Source organism: Littorina saxatilis, linkage group LG2, assembly GCF_037325665.1.
Source record: "Littorina saxatilis isolate snail1 linkage group LG2, US_GU_Lsax_2.0, whole genome shotgun sequence".
Taxonomy (NCBI): Eukaryota; Metazoa; Mollusca; class Gastropoda; order Littorinimorpha; family Littorinidae; genus Littorina; species Littorina saxatilis.
The window spans coordinates 98350664-98368962 of record NC_090246.1 but is presented as its reverse complement, the minus strand read 5'-3'; the positions used below and the strand labels follow the sequence as shown (position 1 = coordinate 98368962).

Sequence of the window (18299 nt, the reverse complement as noted above, 5' to 3'; positions counted from 1 at the left end):
TAATTCCATCATGTTTGAACCTGCTAGAGTCACACTCTGCCATTGCGGTCACCTCTCGAAAGAGACCACCTGCCCACAACGACTGTTCCGAAGGCCCAGCTAGCAAGCTTTCGTCGGCCGACTGACGATTTCAGTCGGGTGACGTCGTCATATGTCGTGTGTCGTCGTCCGTTGTCGCGCCGATATCGTTTTGACTGTGTGTAAAACTCGGCAAATATACGTAATAAACCCCGACATCGGCCCGACGCAATGTTGCTGTCGATAAAAATATGCAGAGTTACGGGAGATAACAAATTTATTATCATTATTTTAACATTTGTTACGTCCCCTGTTCAAACGTCGAGCCATGAACGGCGTGACATGACCCTGCAAATGCGAAACTAAATTATTCATATTTGTTGACTTTTTCACATAGGAGTAGGATAATTAATTGTAAGTTTTGTTTGTATATTTGCAATCAAATACAGCATGAGCTCAAACCATGAGTTTTACATTTTAAAAATACGCCATCATATATACTTGAAATACTCAAATAGCTTTCCTTACGGTAAACAAGATTGAGTTTTGAACATGGCTGCTACTTTCCCGCGTGAGCGAATTTTATTTGTTTTCTTAGTTCAAGTTAATATCGAAAGAAGAGACATTCTTGCGAATGTTGGACAGCACATTGATGATATGTTATCCGAGACGAATGTCGCCTCGGGATCTCAATCTGAGTGCTGGTCCCAGTGCCACGTGGTGGCGGTGATAGTTCAATAGTTGTGTAGCCAGTCAGAGTCTTGGCAGTGACAATCAGAGCCGCTGACGTCAACTCGCGGACAACCGACGGATGGAGCGAGTAAGTGATTTCGTTTTTTACATACTGCTGAATCTGTAGCTGTACGTGTGGTTTGCACTGTTACACTTGGGGGGGGGGGTGTACAAGCTGATGTATCTGTAGCTGTAGGTGTGTGTATTGCATTGTAACACTTGGGGGGGGGGGTTGTACATACTGATCTATCTGTAGCTGGTGGTGTGTTTTGCACTGAAACACACTTGGGGGGGGGGGGGGATGTACATACTGCTGAATCTGTAGCTGTAGGTGTGTTTTGCACAGTAACACTGGGGGGGGGGGGGGGTGGGTTGTACATACTGCTGAATCTGTAGCTGTAGGTGTGTTTTGCACTGTTACACTGGGGGGGGGGGTGCATGTACATACTGATGTATCTGTAGCTGTAGGTGTGTTATGTACTGTTACAGTAGGGGGGGGGGGGAGTTGAACATACTGCTGTATCTGTAGCTGTAGGTGTGTTATGTACTGTTACAGTAGGGGGGAGGGGGGGGGTTTGAACATACTGCTGCTTTTGTAGCTGTATGTGTGTTTTGCACACAGGGGGGGGGGGGGTTGGGGTTGTACATACTGCTGTATCTGTAGCTCTAGGTGTGTTTTGCACTCTACACGGGGTAAGGGGGCGGAGTGTTGTACATACTGCTGTATCTGTAGCTCTAGGTGTGTTTTGCACTCTACACGGTGGAATTGGGTGGAGTGTTGTACATACTGCTGTATCTGAAGCTGTAGGTATGTTTTGTTCTGTTACAGTGGTGGCAGCGGGGGGAGGGGGGGGTGTACATAATTCTGAATCTGTAGCTGTAAATGAGTTTTGTACTGTTACAGTGGGGGGGGGGGGGGGTTGGGGGTTGTACATACAGCTGTAGGTGTGTTTTGCACTGTTACACTGGGGGGAGGTGGGGAGGGGGGGTTGTACACACTGCTGTATCTGTAGCAGCAGGTGCGATTTGTGCTGTTACAGTTGGGGGGGGGGGGGAAGGGTGTACATACTGCTGTAGCTGTAGGTGTTTTTTGCACTGTTACACTTGGGTTGGGGGGAGGGGGGGGTTGTACATACTGCTGAATCTGTAGCTGTAAGTGTGTTTTGCACTGTTACATTGGGGGTGGGGGTGGGGGGGTATACATACTGCTGTATCTGTAGCTGTAGGTGTGTTTTGTACTGTTACTTAGGGGGAGGGGGTGTACATACTGCTGTAGCTGTAGCTGTAAGTAATTTTTGCACTGTTACACTTGGGGGGGGGGGGGGTTGTACATACCGTGCAGAATCTGTTGCTGTAGGTGTGTTTTATACTGTAATACTGAGGGGGGGGTTGTACATACGGCTGTATCTGTAGCTGTAGGTGTGTTTTGTACTGTTACAGTGAGGGCGGTAGAGGCGGGGGGGGGGGGGGGGGTGGGTTCTACATACTGCTGTATCTGTAGCTGGTGATGTGTTTTGCACTGTTACACTGGGGGGGGGGGGCTGTACATACTGCTGTATCTGTATCTGTAGGTTTGTTTTCCACTTTAACACTGGGGGAGGGGGGTTGTACTGCTGTAGCTGTAGCTGTAAGTGGATTTTGCACTGTTACACTTGGATGGGGGGGGGGGGGGGGTTGTACATACTGCTGTATCTGTAGCTGCACCCAGCCAGCAAGACATTAGCGGCCGATAATCGGCCGAACACCCTTCAAAAAGTCGGGGCGGTGAGGTCAAAAGAGACGACGCGGGTGTTGGCCCGACTAACTTTTGCAAAGAGGCAACGAGGCGGCCGACAGGCGGCCGAACACCTGTACTATGGCGGCACGCATCCGGTCCGATGTTAATCGGCCCGATGGCTTGTTGGACCTGCGGCCCGACACCTTATGCCGACATCGTCCCGATGTCTTCCCGCTGAAATCGATATCTTCCCGATGTCGGCATAAGGTGTCGGGCCGCAGGTCCAACAAGTCATCGGGCCGATTAACATCGGACCGGATGCGTGCCGCCATAGTACAGGTGTTCGGCCGCCTGTCGGCCGCCTTGTTGCCTCTTTGCAAAAGTTAGTCGGGCCAACACCCGCGTCGTCTCTTTTGACGTCACCGGCCCGACTTTTTGAAGGGTGTTCGGCCGACTATCGGCCGCTAATGTCTTGCTGGCTGGGGGATCACAGACGATTGTTTTCTTCTACAAAATTGACTTTTCCTTAGTGAGCACCTGTCCTATAACGACCACTTTTGGTCGATCCTTTGTGCGGTCGTTATTGACAGGTTCAACTGTCCATATATTTAGAGCGCTCTCTCATCTCGGTTTCTTAAAAATTGTTATTATATTGCTCTGCCTCACATATTATGATTGTCTCTTTGCGTAGCAGCAACAGCAGTCCGCCCGTCGTGAACGATTTGAGCCGAGCCAAAAGGTTGGTAACACGTGCATTTTATTAAATGTGTCCTCTTGTCCAGATGTATTCAGAACACCGGTAACAAAACAGTCCAACAGCCACACACAAAACCTCGCTGTTCTAGGTGCCATGGTACAGGACATGATGTTCGAGTGGATACCCGCACACTGCGACATTAAAGGCAACGATCGAGAGAGCGGGTGAAAGAACTTAATCGGGAGACGGAACTGTTCATATAGACGATACGCTTTTATGTTATCATTATCGTCAACAGTACTTTAGGCCACACAAGAACAAGAACAAGAACAAGAACAAGAACAAGAAGAACAACAAAAACAACAACAACAACAACAACAACAATAACAACATCAACAACAACACAATCTAATCATGACTGCGCGTGGGCGTGCTCAAAGCATGCACCGTTCGCATTGCAGCAAACGTGCTTGAAGTAATGGTTTGGCTGGTTGTTTAAGTTGGCTGAGGGTTTTTGTTATTTTCTCTGTGTATTTTTACATTTAGTCAAGTTTTGACTAAATGTTTTAACATAGAGGGGGAATCGAGACGAGGGTCGTGGTGTATATATGTGTGTGTGTCTGTCTGTGATATGTGTGCGTGTGTGTGTGTAGAGTGATTCAGACCAATCTACTGGACCGATCTTTATGAAATTGTACATGAGAGTTCCTGGGAATGATATCCCCGGACGTGTTTTTCGTTTTTTCGATAAATGTCTTTGATGACGTCATATCCGGCTTTTTGTAAAAGTTGAGGCGGCACTGTCACACCCTCATTTTTCAATCAAATTGATTGAATTTTTTGTAAAGCAATCTTCGACAAAGGCCGGACTTCGGTATTGCATTTCAGCTTGGTGGCTTAAAAATTAATTAATGACTTTGGTCATTACAAATCTGAAAATTGTAATAATTTTTGTGTATATATAAAACGATCCAAATTTACGTTCATCCTATTCTACATCATTTCCTGATTCCAAAAACATATAAATATGTTATATTTGGATTAAAAACAAGCTCTGAAAATTAAAAATATAAAAATTATGATCAAATTAGATTTTCGAAATCGATTTAAAAACAATTTCATCTTATTCCTTGTCAGTTCCTGATTCCAAAAACATATAGATATGATATGTTTGGATTAAAAACACGTTCAGAAAGTTAAAACGAAGAGAGGTACAGAAAAGCGTGCTATGCAGCACAGCGAAACCACTTGGGGGGGGGGGGGGGGGGGGTTGTACATACCGTGCAGAATATGTTGCTGTAGGTGTGTTTTATACTGTAATACTGAGGGGGGGGGGGGTTGTACATACGGCTGTATCTGTAGCTGTAGGTGTGTTTTGTACTGTTACAGTGAGGGCGGTAGAGGCGGGGGGGGGGGGGGGGGGTTCTACATACTGCTGTATCTGTAGCTGGTGATGTGTTTTGCACTGTTACACTGGGGGGGGGGGGGGGGTGTACATACTGCTGTATCTGTATCTGTAGGTTTGTTTTCCACTTTAACACTGGGGGGAGGGGGGTTGTACTGCTGTAGCTGTAGCTGTAAGTGGATTTTGCACTGTTACACTTGGATGGGGGGGGGGGGGTTGTACATACTGCTGTATCTGTAGCTGCACCCAGCCAGCAAGACATTAGCGGCCGATAATCGGCCGAACACCCTTCAAAAAGTCGGGGCGGTGAGGTCAAAAGAGACGACGCGGGTGTTGGCCCGACTAACTTTTGCAAAGAGGCAACGAGGCCTTTTCAGTTTGCCTACAAGAAAAACAGAGGCACAGATGACGCCACACTCACACTTCTGCAACAAGCATATAGTCACTTAGAAAAACCTGGTTCCTTCGTCCGTATTCTATTTATAGACTTTTCATCTGCTTTCAACACAATACAACCTCACCTGCTTGTTCAAAAACTGCTTTCTTACAACGTCACTCCCAGACTCGCCCTTTGGATCACACAGTTTCTAGTGAACAGAACCCAGGCCGTCCGTTTCCATAGCGCACTTTCATCCATAGTTAGTACTTCTACTGGAGCCCCTCAGGGCACAGTATTGTCTCCAGTTCTGTTTACATTATACACTAACGATTGTCAAGGCACTGTTACGACCCCTCTTGTGAAATATTCTGACGATTCTGCCCTTGAAGACCTGTCTGACTCTGATTCTGTTTATTTTTCTGAAGTTCAAAATTTCAGCTCCTGGTGTAAAGTTAACTCTTTAGCCCTAAATGTGACAAAAACAAAAGAGCTAGTTATTGACTTTCGCAAAAACCCAGCTACAGTTTCAGATTTGTACATAGATGGTGTGAAAGTTGAGCGAGTGACTGAATACAAATATCTCGGTACAGTCATTGACAACAAACTAAATTTCTCCTCAAACACTAAAGCTATCCACAAGAAGTGTCAGTCAAAAATCTACTGCTTACAAAAGCTCAGAAGTCTGAACATCAACAGCCGCATCCTCCAAACATTCTATACTTCATTCATTGAATCCATTCTCACTTTCTCTTTCATCTGCTGGTATGGAGGTCTGTGTGTGAAGAGTAAGAATGTGCTTGGGCGGGTGGTGAACACATGTGGTAAGATTGTGGGGGTGAGACAGGAAGGACTGACTGTGCTGTATGAACGACGTGTGGTGCGAAAGGCCCGCTGCATCATCCAGGATAGTAGTCATGTGCTCGCTCACCACTTTGAGGTCCTGCCCTCAGGACGTCGCCTCCGCACTCCCAGATTCCGCACGCTCAGAACTAAGAACAGTTTTATTCCAAAGTCAATTGGCTTTTTAAATACCTAAGTTAATTAAAACTAGTATGTGTGCTGGTGAACATATGCACTGATTTCTGTGATGAATATTTTTTATATTCTTTGATGTGCACCCTTATGCTGAGTGTGATAACCCTCGAATGACTAGTCCTGTGATAAATATTGTTCAATGACATATCTAGTCCTGTGATAATGATAGTTTTTAGCGGTAAACTTTTAGCTAAAGCTGACGGCAATTAAACTATTTGGAATCATGTTACTATTCCTGTTAGTGTACATATGCGTGCGCGAGTGTAGTATGCTTCGTATGGTATTTTTATCTGTTGTCTTATTATTTGTTTTGTCTTTTAATGTGCACCACACTGAAATTTCTCTGTATGATATAATAAAGTATTCGTATTCGTATTCGTACCGCGCTGAACAGGCTCGTCAGTTTCACTCCGTTTTGCACAAGTGGCGGACTACAGTCATTGTGAAAAAATGCAGTGCGTTCAGTTTCATTCTGTGAGTTCCACAGCTTGACTAAATGTAGTAATTTCGCCTTACGCGACTTGTTTGTTTTGTTTTGTTGATGATGTGTTGTTGTTTGTTAGGTGTGCTTCTCTCATTCTTTCTGTTTCTCTGCCATTTTAAGCACAGGTTACTTGAATTTTATACTGCTTTCTAATTCTGGAAATGGGAAAATAAATTTAGTTCCTATGGTTTGCTAAATTACAATGTATTAGTGTTCGAGGACAATGTCCTCGTAAAACCCTCATACTGTCATTTGATTTGTCAACATTAACTCACACACAGACACACTCACACACACTCATACACACACACATACACACACACAATGCACTCACGTAAGCAACACACACACACACACACACACACACAAACACACACACACACATGCGCTATCACACACACACATGCACTCACGCAAGCAACACACACACACACACACACACACACACACACACACACACACACACATACAATGTCATACGCACACACATACACACACATAAAAAGTAGAACAGAAAATAACGCACAGTTTTATTGAGAACAGCTCGGCGACAGACTCAGGGCACCAGAACACAGTAGGTTACACAGGTAGAATCTATACAAAGCAGACACAAACCAGGACAGAAAATCATCTATAGATGTGTTTGTGTGCGTGCATACAAGTGTGCGTGTGTCTGCGCGTTTGCGAACTTTAATATCAGTATCAGTTGTCGACGTTAGTTTGCGTTGTAACGTTTGATAAAAGTGTGGTACTAACTGCATCTGCTTTGTAAATAAACATTCAGGAAAATAGATAGCAAACATCAAGATATATATTAAAATCGAAAAGTTGTCGACGGAAAGCTGTACATACACAGTTGGGTTGTAATGGTACAGAGTCGTGAAAATAGGACATTAAGTATGAATTTGTGCAGTAAAACTCAAATGAGCCTTTTTCAAGCGTAGCATAGTCAAAATTGACAAAACAACAGCAGAAAGATGCAAAACATGAATAACAAAACACAGCTCGTAGAGCTGTTATTTATTTGTGTAAAGGCAATACATTCTTACCATGAGTGTGTGTTCATGGTATGTATACTTAATAAAACAATCCAATGTAGCTGAAAGTGTTTCAAGCGAGGCTTGTTTTCTGTGATGTGGTACCGTTTGTCTCTGTTATATCGTCAGTCTATTCTGAGCTTTCAAGAATAACCGTAACAATTATGGTGAAATTTGATATTCTGTATACGTGTCCAACGTACTAAAAACAAAACAAATCAAAGACGATGACAAAATTATATCAAAACAGTCAATACAAACAAATGTCCCAAAAAACTGTCGTCTCATTGGTCTCACACACAAGCGTATGTCTTTTTCAAATCTGTATTTGCACTTACATCATTCTGACTTATGTTCGAACGCCGCGTCAATCTCTTACGGTGTAGATGACTTTTCAGAAATCTTATTAGGAGTCAAAGAAATCAAAATAAACTTGTCCGAAAATACTGTTGTCTTATTTGTCACAAAACATGCGCATGTTACTTTGTTCAAGTCTGTATTTGCAGTTAAACATTCTTGATCTTATTTTTTAATAGCATCAATATGAGATGGTACAGACAATTTTAAGAAATGTTATCAGAAATCAAAATAAGTCAAAATCAACTTGTTCTAAAATACGTTCTTATCTATATCATGCATATAGAAGCGTTTGTGTTTTGTTTGTTTGTTTGTTTGTTTGTTTGTTTGTTTGTTTGTTTGTTTTTCATGTCTTGTTTGCAGTAAACCTTTTTGACTCTATTTCAAACGCTACATAAGCCGCATAGTAAAATACTTACATAAGGCGCACACACACAAATTCTAACAGAGATTTTGCGCAACAACATTGAAGCGTCTAAAACAGTTCCGGTGATTCTATAGCTGCACAGAGGCTTTGCGTTTACACACAGCAAATGGAGGTTGAAATAACGGTAGGACAATTATACCAAAATAACATTTTATCACACAAATCGGGCTCTAGAGCATACAGTTACGGACAGACACACTCTTCTACCCTACAAAGAAGACAGGGAGGAATTAACACATGCATATCAATCGTATAGATCGAATTGCGTTCGTTTCTTATTTCTGAATGATTTTACCTTACAATGAAGTCTACAGATTTTCTGATAATGTCCTGTACTTTGTATAACTTTATTACTCGTTTTAAACGGTTAAATATAGGGTTTGTTTTATTACAGTGTCAACTCTCTCCACCCTGCTAACTCAACCCTGTTCTCGTTGAGAAATCACATATATATTAAGTACCAGATCTTTACGTTCTACCCCCTCCTCCAATATACTTCTCTTGGTTTGTTTGTTTTTTAAGAATTTACTTTCAAAATACCCAATATCTGTATGTAATTCTAAATATCCACGTCATTACGAAAAGTGTTAGTGGCAATTATGAAAAAGGGTATTCTTTACTAAGGGATGTTTGACCGTTGCATCAACCTAAAACACACACCTGGAGTCAAATACAATATGACAGCAATCTCAATACCCTACACCCCTGTACTCCAATCACCCTCGACATTGCGATAAAAAGTCTACATCTCAAAAGAAGTCTAACCTAGAATTTGTTTTCAAAAAGAAAGACGACCAAGTTTTACGCTGTATATAAATATTATTTCAACTCAACTCAACTCAAATTTTATTGGCTTCAATTTTCATAGAAGAATTTGTCTTGCGCTTGGGAGAAAGTAAGAGTATAACATATAAAAACAACAGTATACATTTCATAAAACAACAACAACAGAAGTTGGTTATTGAAACCTGTAGTATGCACTTTTTCAATTAGCAAAAAAACGGTAATTGAAACAAGTGATTGAACATTTTCTTTTATGGATTCGAAAGAATACAATTACAAGATTGTTTTACTACAGAAACAAAGGTATGGAAAAGCAAGACATTCATGAATGACACTATGGGAACGACATTGATAGACACGAACCAACATCTAAAGAAAACTGATTCAAACAAACTCTATCTGTAAGAAACACTGAGCTTGATTGACTAAGCCTTGAAGTATCCAAGTAACAACGAAACGCTGTTGCAGGAAAACCACAGTTTGCACTAACAATGCCTTCACCCAAAGCTTGATGCGCAGTCAATGGTGCTTATATTTTCAGGATATATTTTCTTCTCCTTAGTGTATGCTGATACATAACAAGCAGCCGTTGCATCAATCGACCTACGACTGTGAAATTATATTAATCATAAGAAATTAAGTGGAAAGTCAACGATGACATGAACAGAATTCAAGCACAATTTTCAGCCTTACTATATCAAGAGAATAATCAACACAAGCAAAAAATAATACAAGCTATATGGTCACGATAACATTAAGCGCTTGGGCCGTTGTGCTATGTACTGCATACGTGTAACAGTTACTTGTTCGTGTATACATTAAAATCATCCTCATTCTTAATTATTGGTTACACTGTCGTGAGCAGCAAACAATGGCAACAATCGTCCGCCACAGAACTTGACCTAAATGGACGAAAACACAGCAGGGACGTCAGGCATATGGTCTTCTTCACACGAATATCGACACGGCAAAACAAAATAGGCGAAACTGCATTAATTGTCGGACAAAGTTGTTTAACCGTTGCTAACAAATTTCAAGCTTAAAAAGAAAGACACACGCTGTCTTCTAGCAATTAAACACAAACTAACGATTGTGAAAACAAATCCAAATTTGCGTTGCTGTACGCCGTCTGCGTGCCTGGTTGAATTGTCACTGTGCCTCCTTCGCTGTGTTCGCCTATGCGTTCATTTGGTGCTTGCAGTGTTGTCCCCGCAGGGCCGTCGCTGCTACTGCCGCTCGTCCAGGCCGAATAACTCTTGCGACGACACGATTCCGTCCCCTGAAATAGAAAGAACATAAATTTAGATCTTAGTCCCGCGGGGGAGGGGGCGTGGTGTCTGAAATGCTTATCGGAAACATTCTGTTGCGATGGAGGCTTATGCAAGACAGCGCTTTATATCCTGTTACTGATTGTTCTGTCGCAAAATGGACTTTTATTGTCATGTAAAAAATGCCACATATTTCTAACAAGTGCCCCCACGCGTGTCATGAAAAAAAACACCATGTATCTCTGTTCCAGTCAGGTGGAAGATACCGTCCTTCACGTGTAAACGAGCATGCCAACCGCCACACGTCTGTCAAGGGTTTTACATACATGTGCTGGGCACCCTTACACTTTGATTCGTGCATGTGTCCCTTCCTTGATCCATTCAGCATACATGTCTATACAATTAGAATTGCGTACTGAATATCTTATTTATGTACGTTTTTGTGAGGCGCTTAGAACTATTTTAGGATTTGCGCCATACAAATATCCTTATTATTATCTATTATCATTAAACTTGACAAACGCAATGATCTGGACAGACACGAAGAGTGTGCAGTGCAGCCTAAGTCTCAAGTCCGTTCTTGTAACTGCAACTCCGCTTCGCTTCACAACCGCGGAATATACCTGCGCAGTTTTAGCGGCACAGACGACGCACTGCATATTATTGATGCTGCGATAGGGATTATGACGTGTACTTGGCCTGTTTTCCTTTCACGCAACGTGTAGCGGGCTGGGATAATCTGCAGTGCGTCGTCTGTCCTGCTGAAGTTACAAAGGTGAGCGCCAGGCCTTACGCTTTTCCCTTTCTTGCGTATGTAACGTTTACGCTACAGGCTCTCTAAAGAGGAATCTGCTCGCCCGTGAAACTGTTTCTTTGACTTAAAGTGCATGCCATAATGCTGAAAAAAGCCATGATGAAATACCAAAATATTGTGTGTTTTTTGGAAGGTGTTTTTTTGTTTTACCTCTCTACGTTTGAATTGCACGTCTTTTCATTCGTAGGCAGAGAAAAGAAGAGAATCGCGGTTGTGGAGTTCTGTGCCAGACAAGCTTTGATTTTGAACCGACATTTTCTCTAATCTCGAAGCCAGTGTCCAAAACCCATACAGGTAACGCTGCATCATTCCATTGTCTTTGGGCATACTTATAATACTCTTCAAATCAAGTGTCTTTTATGATTGCCATAAATAGTTCGCGGACAGTATCGCTTTAACACGTAGGACTATACCGTTCTGAAAGTTCAAATAATTGCAAGCAAAAGCACAAGCTCGGCAAAAAGTCAAATACTAATCAGCCTCGCGTGGGCCACAAAAAACTCTTCAACGGTTCGCATACACTTCCGCTCACACCTTTCGGTGTTAATTTTGACGGGACGTAAACAGAGAGCAACTAAGACTGTGAAACCAAAGCCACCCAAGACATTGCCTTTTGCGGTAAAATAAATTCATTCTACTCCGTCGACCAGAGAATTCCAGTTTCACAATGCCAGGAATGGCGCCTATTATATAGAGGGTGACCCGGCAAAAACAAAATGCCACCCATAATAATGCTAATTCTGTTCTGTTCAACGATTTACTTCATATTTGGTGTACTATAACTTCAGCCTATGCACGATCGTGTCACAAAGTTTCCATTGTGTGAGTCAAGAGGTCTGCCTTTTGTGCTCTTTCGAAAATATCAAAATTCAAGGATCGACTCATCAGAATGAGGTTTAACGTTGAGCGGTAGCACCACTCGCCCTATTTAAACCATCCACATTGGCTTCAATGATTTTTGTTCAGGTCATCAATTATCTTCCAAGTCTTTATTTGCTTGGACCTTCAAATATTTGAAAAGGTAAAAGTCTGGAAGGTTTCAATTGGGTGAGAGTGTGTACTGCTCGATATCAAACCTCCTGCTGGTAAGTCGAATATCGAATTTAAATGGATTTTTTTGTAACAGCACAAAAGTCAGACTAATTGACCTACAAAACTTAGTGATATAATCATGCATAAGTTAAGCTTCATTTAATGTACACTAAATATGAAGCAATTCGCTCGTCATGTGTAGAAGTTATTTGCATATTTATGGGTGGCATTTGTTTGGGTCACCCTGTACGGTAGTATACGTAACGCTTCACACACATAAAGCAATTATATTAAATGAAATGAACGACTGATGAGCTATGAACGTAATTTTGTCTAGTTGTCATCTGTTTTGATGAACTAAATCATTTGACACCGACGCGTTCTTTTTCTTCAAAGATCTCCCGGCCACCGACGGCAGCAGCGTGGTCCGACTTGCCAAAACGCGGATATGGTTACCGTCAAATTCCTGGTATGACGTATGAAACTCAAGTATTTTTTCATCATAAGTCAGACAAGAAACAAAGATGACTGCGAAAATGGAAAATAAAACCCAAAGGAGAAAATGGTGTTTAAGTATTTCCTTCAAGTGGCTTTATGTTTTTGAAACAGGTGAACGGAACTAAACCCGCAGCTTTTTATCGTTCAAAGCTACCGGTAGCTCAGGTGCCAGGTGCCAAACCCCACTTATAAAAACACGACTAGACACGTTGGAATCACCTTTCTTAGGTGAGGTATAAAACGCTAACTTTGTTGGTTTTTGTGTTAGGTTTTTTTTGTTTGTTGTTGCTTCGATTAATTTCTGTTTTACATCGCTCAAATTTGTGTTTATGATTTGGAAACGAAGCTTTTTTTTCGAGCACCCAACGGAGCAGCCGCGGATGAACTGAACAGGAACGGGAGTGACCATCATAGTTCGTATCGTGTTGCAAATTGCCGCCACCTGTCCCAAGATTTACCAATCAGTCCTAAGACGACACTCAATTCAGCTGGCCAGTCGGGGGCCATCTCCCTGGTGTGACGTGTAAAATGCTAGAATGTACGCCTACTTACTACAACTCACCAGAACCAAAGATTGAATTCAAAACTGCTAGGACGCAGTGGCATGGTGGTAAGACGTCGGCCTCCTAATCGGAAGGTCGTGTGATCGAATCCCGGGCGCTGCCGCCTGGTGGGTTAAACGTGGAGATGTTTCCGATCTCCCAGGTCAACTTATGTGCAGACCTGCTGGTGACTTAACCCCCTTCGTATGTACACGCAAGCACAAGACCAAGTGCGCACGGAAAAGATCCTGTAATCCATGTCAGAGTTCGGTGGGTTATAGAAACACGAAAATACCCAGCATGAGAGATGTTCAACGTGCGGGCTACTTCACCTGCCTTGACCTCTCACCAATTCATTGTAAAGCGCTTAGAGAACGCCAAGCGCTCTATAAATCTCCCATATTATTATTAGGACAGCAAAAATACCATAGGATGCCTTTCGCACTAACAGCCAATAATGATATCAGTAGGTTAAAGTTTTATTGCAGAGATACACCGTTAAGTATGCAGTAAGTGTCTTTCTGATTTTGAGTTGTCAATTCAAAGATCATGGAAAGAAAAAGCGGAGAAAGCAACAACAACCAAATGAGAAAGAAAGAGAGAAAGAAAGCCAAAGATAAGATTGAAATAAAATGAATGAACGTGAGAGAGAAAGAAAGAAAGAGAGAAAGAAAGCCAAAGATAAGATTGAAATAAAATGAATGAACGTGAGAGAGAGAGAGAAAGAAAGAAAGAGAGAAAGAAAGAAAGAAAGAAAGAAAGGAAGGAAAAAAAAGAAAAAAAAAAGAAAGACAGACAGAAAGACAGACAGACAGACAGACAGAAAGACCGACAGAAAGAAGCAATCAAATAAAGATCCAATTAAAGAAAGAAATAAACGAAACAGATGAAAAACAAAAAAAGAATGTCAAAAAAGTCAGAGATAAAGAAGAAACCGAGATCATTCACAAGATGTGTTGCAACTGAGGATGTCTAGCCACAAAAAAAGAAAAAAGAAAGAAAGACGAAAAAGCTTAAAGAGGCCGAGATAAGCTTAGAGAGTTGATGCAACTGAGAACAATTAAGCGAGGAAACAAGAGCAGCCCGTCGCTGCTTCAAGTTTCCACTAAGACCAGTCTGCGCAAACAATCTTGCTCGATCACCACGTGCGACAGAAACAACACCCTAATTCGGCAACGGTCCCTTGTTTGCACGTGCAACGTATATGTGTGTGTGTGTGTGTGTGTGTGTGTGTGTGTGTGTGTGTGTCACGTGTGTGTGTGTGTGTGTGTGTGTGTGTGTGTGTGCGTGCGTGCGTACGTACGTGCGTGTGTATGTGTGTGTGAGTGCGTGCGTGCGCTTGTGTGCGTGCGCGCGTGCAAGTTTGTTTCTCCGTACAGAGTCTTTCTCTCTCCCCCTCTTTCTTTTTTATGATTATGATGTCGGCCACGCCGGGTAATTTGCCCTCCCCGCTAAAACAATTGGCGGCAATGGGACAGAGGAACAACGGAGGCATTCTGTTTATTTCTCGTGTCGACCCACTTCCCCAGCGTGTCACGTGAATACTGCCGGCGCCGTCTGGCGGTGACGGTCATTGGCTATTTGCATACAGAGAGCCCCAATTAGGAGGTGAGAGAAGATGACAAGTGATGACAGGAGGGCCAGAAATCAGCGAATGCAAAGTGGTCATCCAGCCCCTGAATCAATTGGTCATCCAGCCCCTGAATCATTTGGAATGGACTCCAGGATAGGTTCGTCTTCCGGCTCATCGTTCTGTGTTCTTGGTATTGTTTATTTGCTTATAGCGGACAGAGCGGCCGGTGTGAGAAAAAGAAAAGAATAAGGAAGAACAAGAAAGAAAGAAAGAAAGAAACAAACAAACAAACAAACAAAACAAACAAACAAACAAACAAACAAACAAACAAACAAACAAAACAAAACAAAAAAAGAAGGGAAGAAAGAACAAAAGAAAGAAAGAACGAAAGACAAACCATGCAAACAAGAATAGTTAAACGAATAAATAAATGCAATAAATGCAGAAGGATCCCTCCCCGAAAAACGTCTGCAGCTGAGTTAACCATAACGTTAGTCTTGTGTTTGTTTCCTAATACACTAAATAAAAAACGCAAAAAAGCACCACCGATCGACAAACTTCTTCGCTTCTTTTTTGCCCCGAGCCAATAATCCCTCATATCACATTTCAAGCTTAGGTTAACACCAAACTTGGACCCCTGTTTGCCTAATACAGTATCCAACGACGAAAAAAGCTGTATCCCAATTTGTCGATAATTGCAAGACAGCTTGACCGCAAAGCGATTACAAGGGTGACAAAGCCAAACACTCCGAAACAGGGACTTTAAATATCCATTCTTCATTGTGTTTGCCCAAACGTGCCCGAAAAAAGCTGAGAAAAGGACTGGAAACCAAATCTGGCGTGTGTTATTTCAGAAAAGGAGTGGTGTTAAACACAGCGACCGCGAAGTGTGGATAGCTTTTCTTGAACGAAGGAGAAAAGTAGTGCAAAATGTATGCACTGACGAACGTACGGATGCATAGGACTTGCACATTCACGGACAGACGCAGACATTTACAGATACAAAAACACAGAAACACTCACAGACGCATGAATAAATGTACACGTACAGACAGACACACAGAAGGACAGACACACAGAAGGACACACAGACAGACATAAAAACAAAAAGACTCGCCCGATACACACCGACTCTGGCACACACACCGACACAGAGACGGAAACACATATTATACAGATACAAACAGACAGACACACAGATAGACAGATAAACAGACATATAAACAAGCAGACACAGACACAGACACACACACAGACACAGACACAGACACAGACACACACACACAGACACACACACACACACAGACACATACACACACAGACACACACACACACATAGACACAGACACACACACATAGACACAGACACACACATAGACACAGACACACACATAGACACAGACACACACACAGACACAGACACACACATAGACACAGACACACAGACACACACACTCAGACACACACACACAGACACACACTCAGACACACACACACAGACACACACACAGACACAGACATATACACAGACATAGACACACACACAGACACACACACAGACACAGACACACACACAGACACAGACACACACACAGACACAGACACACACACACACACACTACACATACAGACACAGACACATACACAGACACAGAAACAGACACACACACACACACATACACACACACACACACACACACACACACACACACACACACACACACACACACACACCCCTTTGTTCCTTTCCATCCGTTCCACTATCAGCATAAATAAACCCATGTTCACACTTAACTCGCAAAGGAGGAGGAGAGAAGAACAAAATCCGAATAAAACCCTTAAGGATAAAATAACCCAAGCCTGTACAGCTTGCAGTGTTTATTCATCTTATCTCAAGTTCCCGACCTTTGCCGAGCGCAGTTGGAGACATCGAACAGATCCATAACGTCAATCATCTAGAAATACGAGGCGGCGTTACAGCAACCCATGTGATCAAACAAGGCAGTTACGTTGACAATTGCGCCCTCTTCATGCTCTACCTACTGCTCAGTTGTCGGCCCGTAAAGGGAACTGTTGTACGTGTATTTCGCAATTTTTAAGTGCTAATTTTCTTTTTGTGATTTAGTAGGTAAGGATACACCTGACCTATCCTCCACAGGCGTAACAATGATGAATGGGAAAAGCTGACAAATGCAACGTTGAAATTATGAATTTGATTTTAATGTCCTTCTTGTGATTTACTGGGTAATACATACCCGACCTCCGAAGACAAGCCAAGACTGGCACAGATAATGCGCAGGCGTAATACTGATTTATGGGAAAACCTGACAATTGCGACCGTGAAACGATGGGTTTGGTTTTCAACAAGAAACAAGCAATTTCCAATGGCAAAAAAAAGGTTTTTCTTATATGAGGCAAAACAAGTAATATACACTTGTCTTGTCAAAGAGAAATATTGCTTCTCTGTGTGTACCTCAAATAAATAATTCCTTTTCGTGTTATCTTTTTCAAGCTTAAATCGTATTTGAATTGGCTACCTTGCATAACTTTTGGATTGAAGATCTTTTTCAAAAGGATCATGTCACTGATACTCACAAAATCGACACATTAAAAACATAATGTTCCAAATCAACAATCGTGTAAAGACTAGACACGGCATATTGTTGCTATTATTTACAAATAAAAAGTAAGTCTTATTAATTAACTACCAAGAACAGAGTCTTTAGTATGGCTATCATGCGCACTTCTTGTGTTACTCCTGTAAGTGTCAACCGCCATGATGGTCAATAATAACTTGAACGGGAGTGGTGTTTTTTACGTCAATTCGGGTTAGGGTTAGGTTGTTCACGACCTGAATAATCTCCCCATGTTTGCGCATGCGCATTGACCGCAATGAGGATTGTTCAGGCAGAGTTTTCAGTTCGTGACACCGGAGTACACGACAAAAAGCGTTGTCTATCAGCAATGGCCCCAAATGACTGCTTTCAAACTTTGCTGCCTAGTTTTCGGTAGATTTTTGTATTTGAGCTTGAACGTTTTTGCAGGTGCTGTTCTTGTAGGTACCCTTATTAAAGCGTTTTAGCTCTTTTTTTCAGCCGTTACTCAATCTATTAACAGTCAAACCTGTCGGTAACGACCTATCAAAGGACGAACCAAAAGTGATCGTTGTAGACTGGTGGTCGCTATGGAAAGGTGACTCATAAAAATAGATTCGTCGAGGATCGTACGTTTGGGGTGGTCGTTTTGAGCAGGTGGTCGTTATCAAGAAGTGGTTGCCAGGGCAGGTTTGACAATAGAACACAATCTTGTTCTTGACTAAAATTGACAAACAGCAATGCATTTTGGGAGTACTAATTGTCCGCCAATGTTGGATTTAAGGCGTGTGGCTGAACTGTTGAATACACATTCACAGGAAAACTGGTGATAACTCAACTTAACTCAGCTCATGATAATTATATGAAAACGACTCGACGAAACAAACATTCACTTTTCCCAACAACA

General features: G+C 42.2%; 1 protein-coding gene and 1 long non-coding RNA gene across 4 annotated transcripts in view; one reads left to right on the top strand and one right to left on the bottom strand.

Moving 5' to 3' along the window:
• Positions 1–18299, top strand: part of LOC138960286 (uncharacterized) — a 262895-nt gene that overhangs the window by 118991 nt on the left and 125605 nt on the right. The window lies entirely within an intron of this gene.
• Positions 6986–18299, bottom strand: part of LOC138960285 (uncharacterized) — a 141064-nt gene continuing 129750 nt past the window's right edge. For all 3 annotated transcript variants that reach the window (XM_070332113.1, XM_070332112.1, XM_070332115.1), the window contains exon 5: positions 6986–10350. In XM_070332113.1, coding sequence (XP_070188214.1) covers positions 10298–10350 — 53 coding nt within the window. In that variant the 3' untranslated portion in view covers positions 6986–10297. The remainder of the gene's footprint in view (positions 10351–18299) is intronic.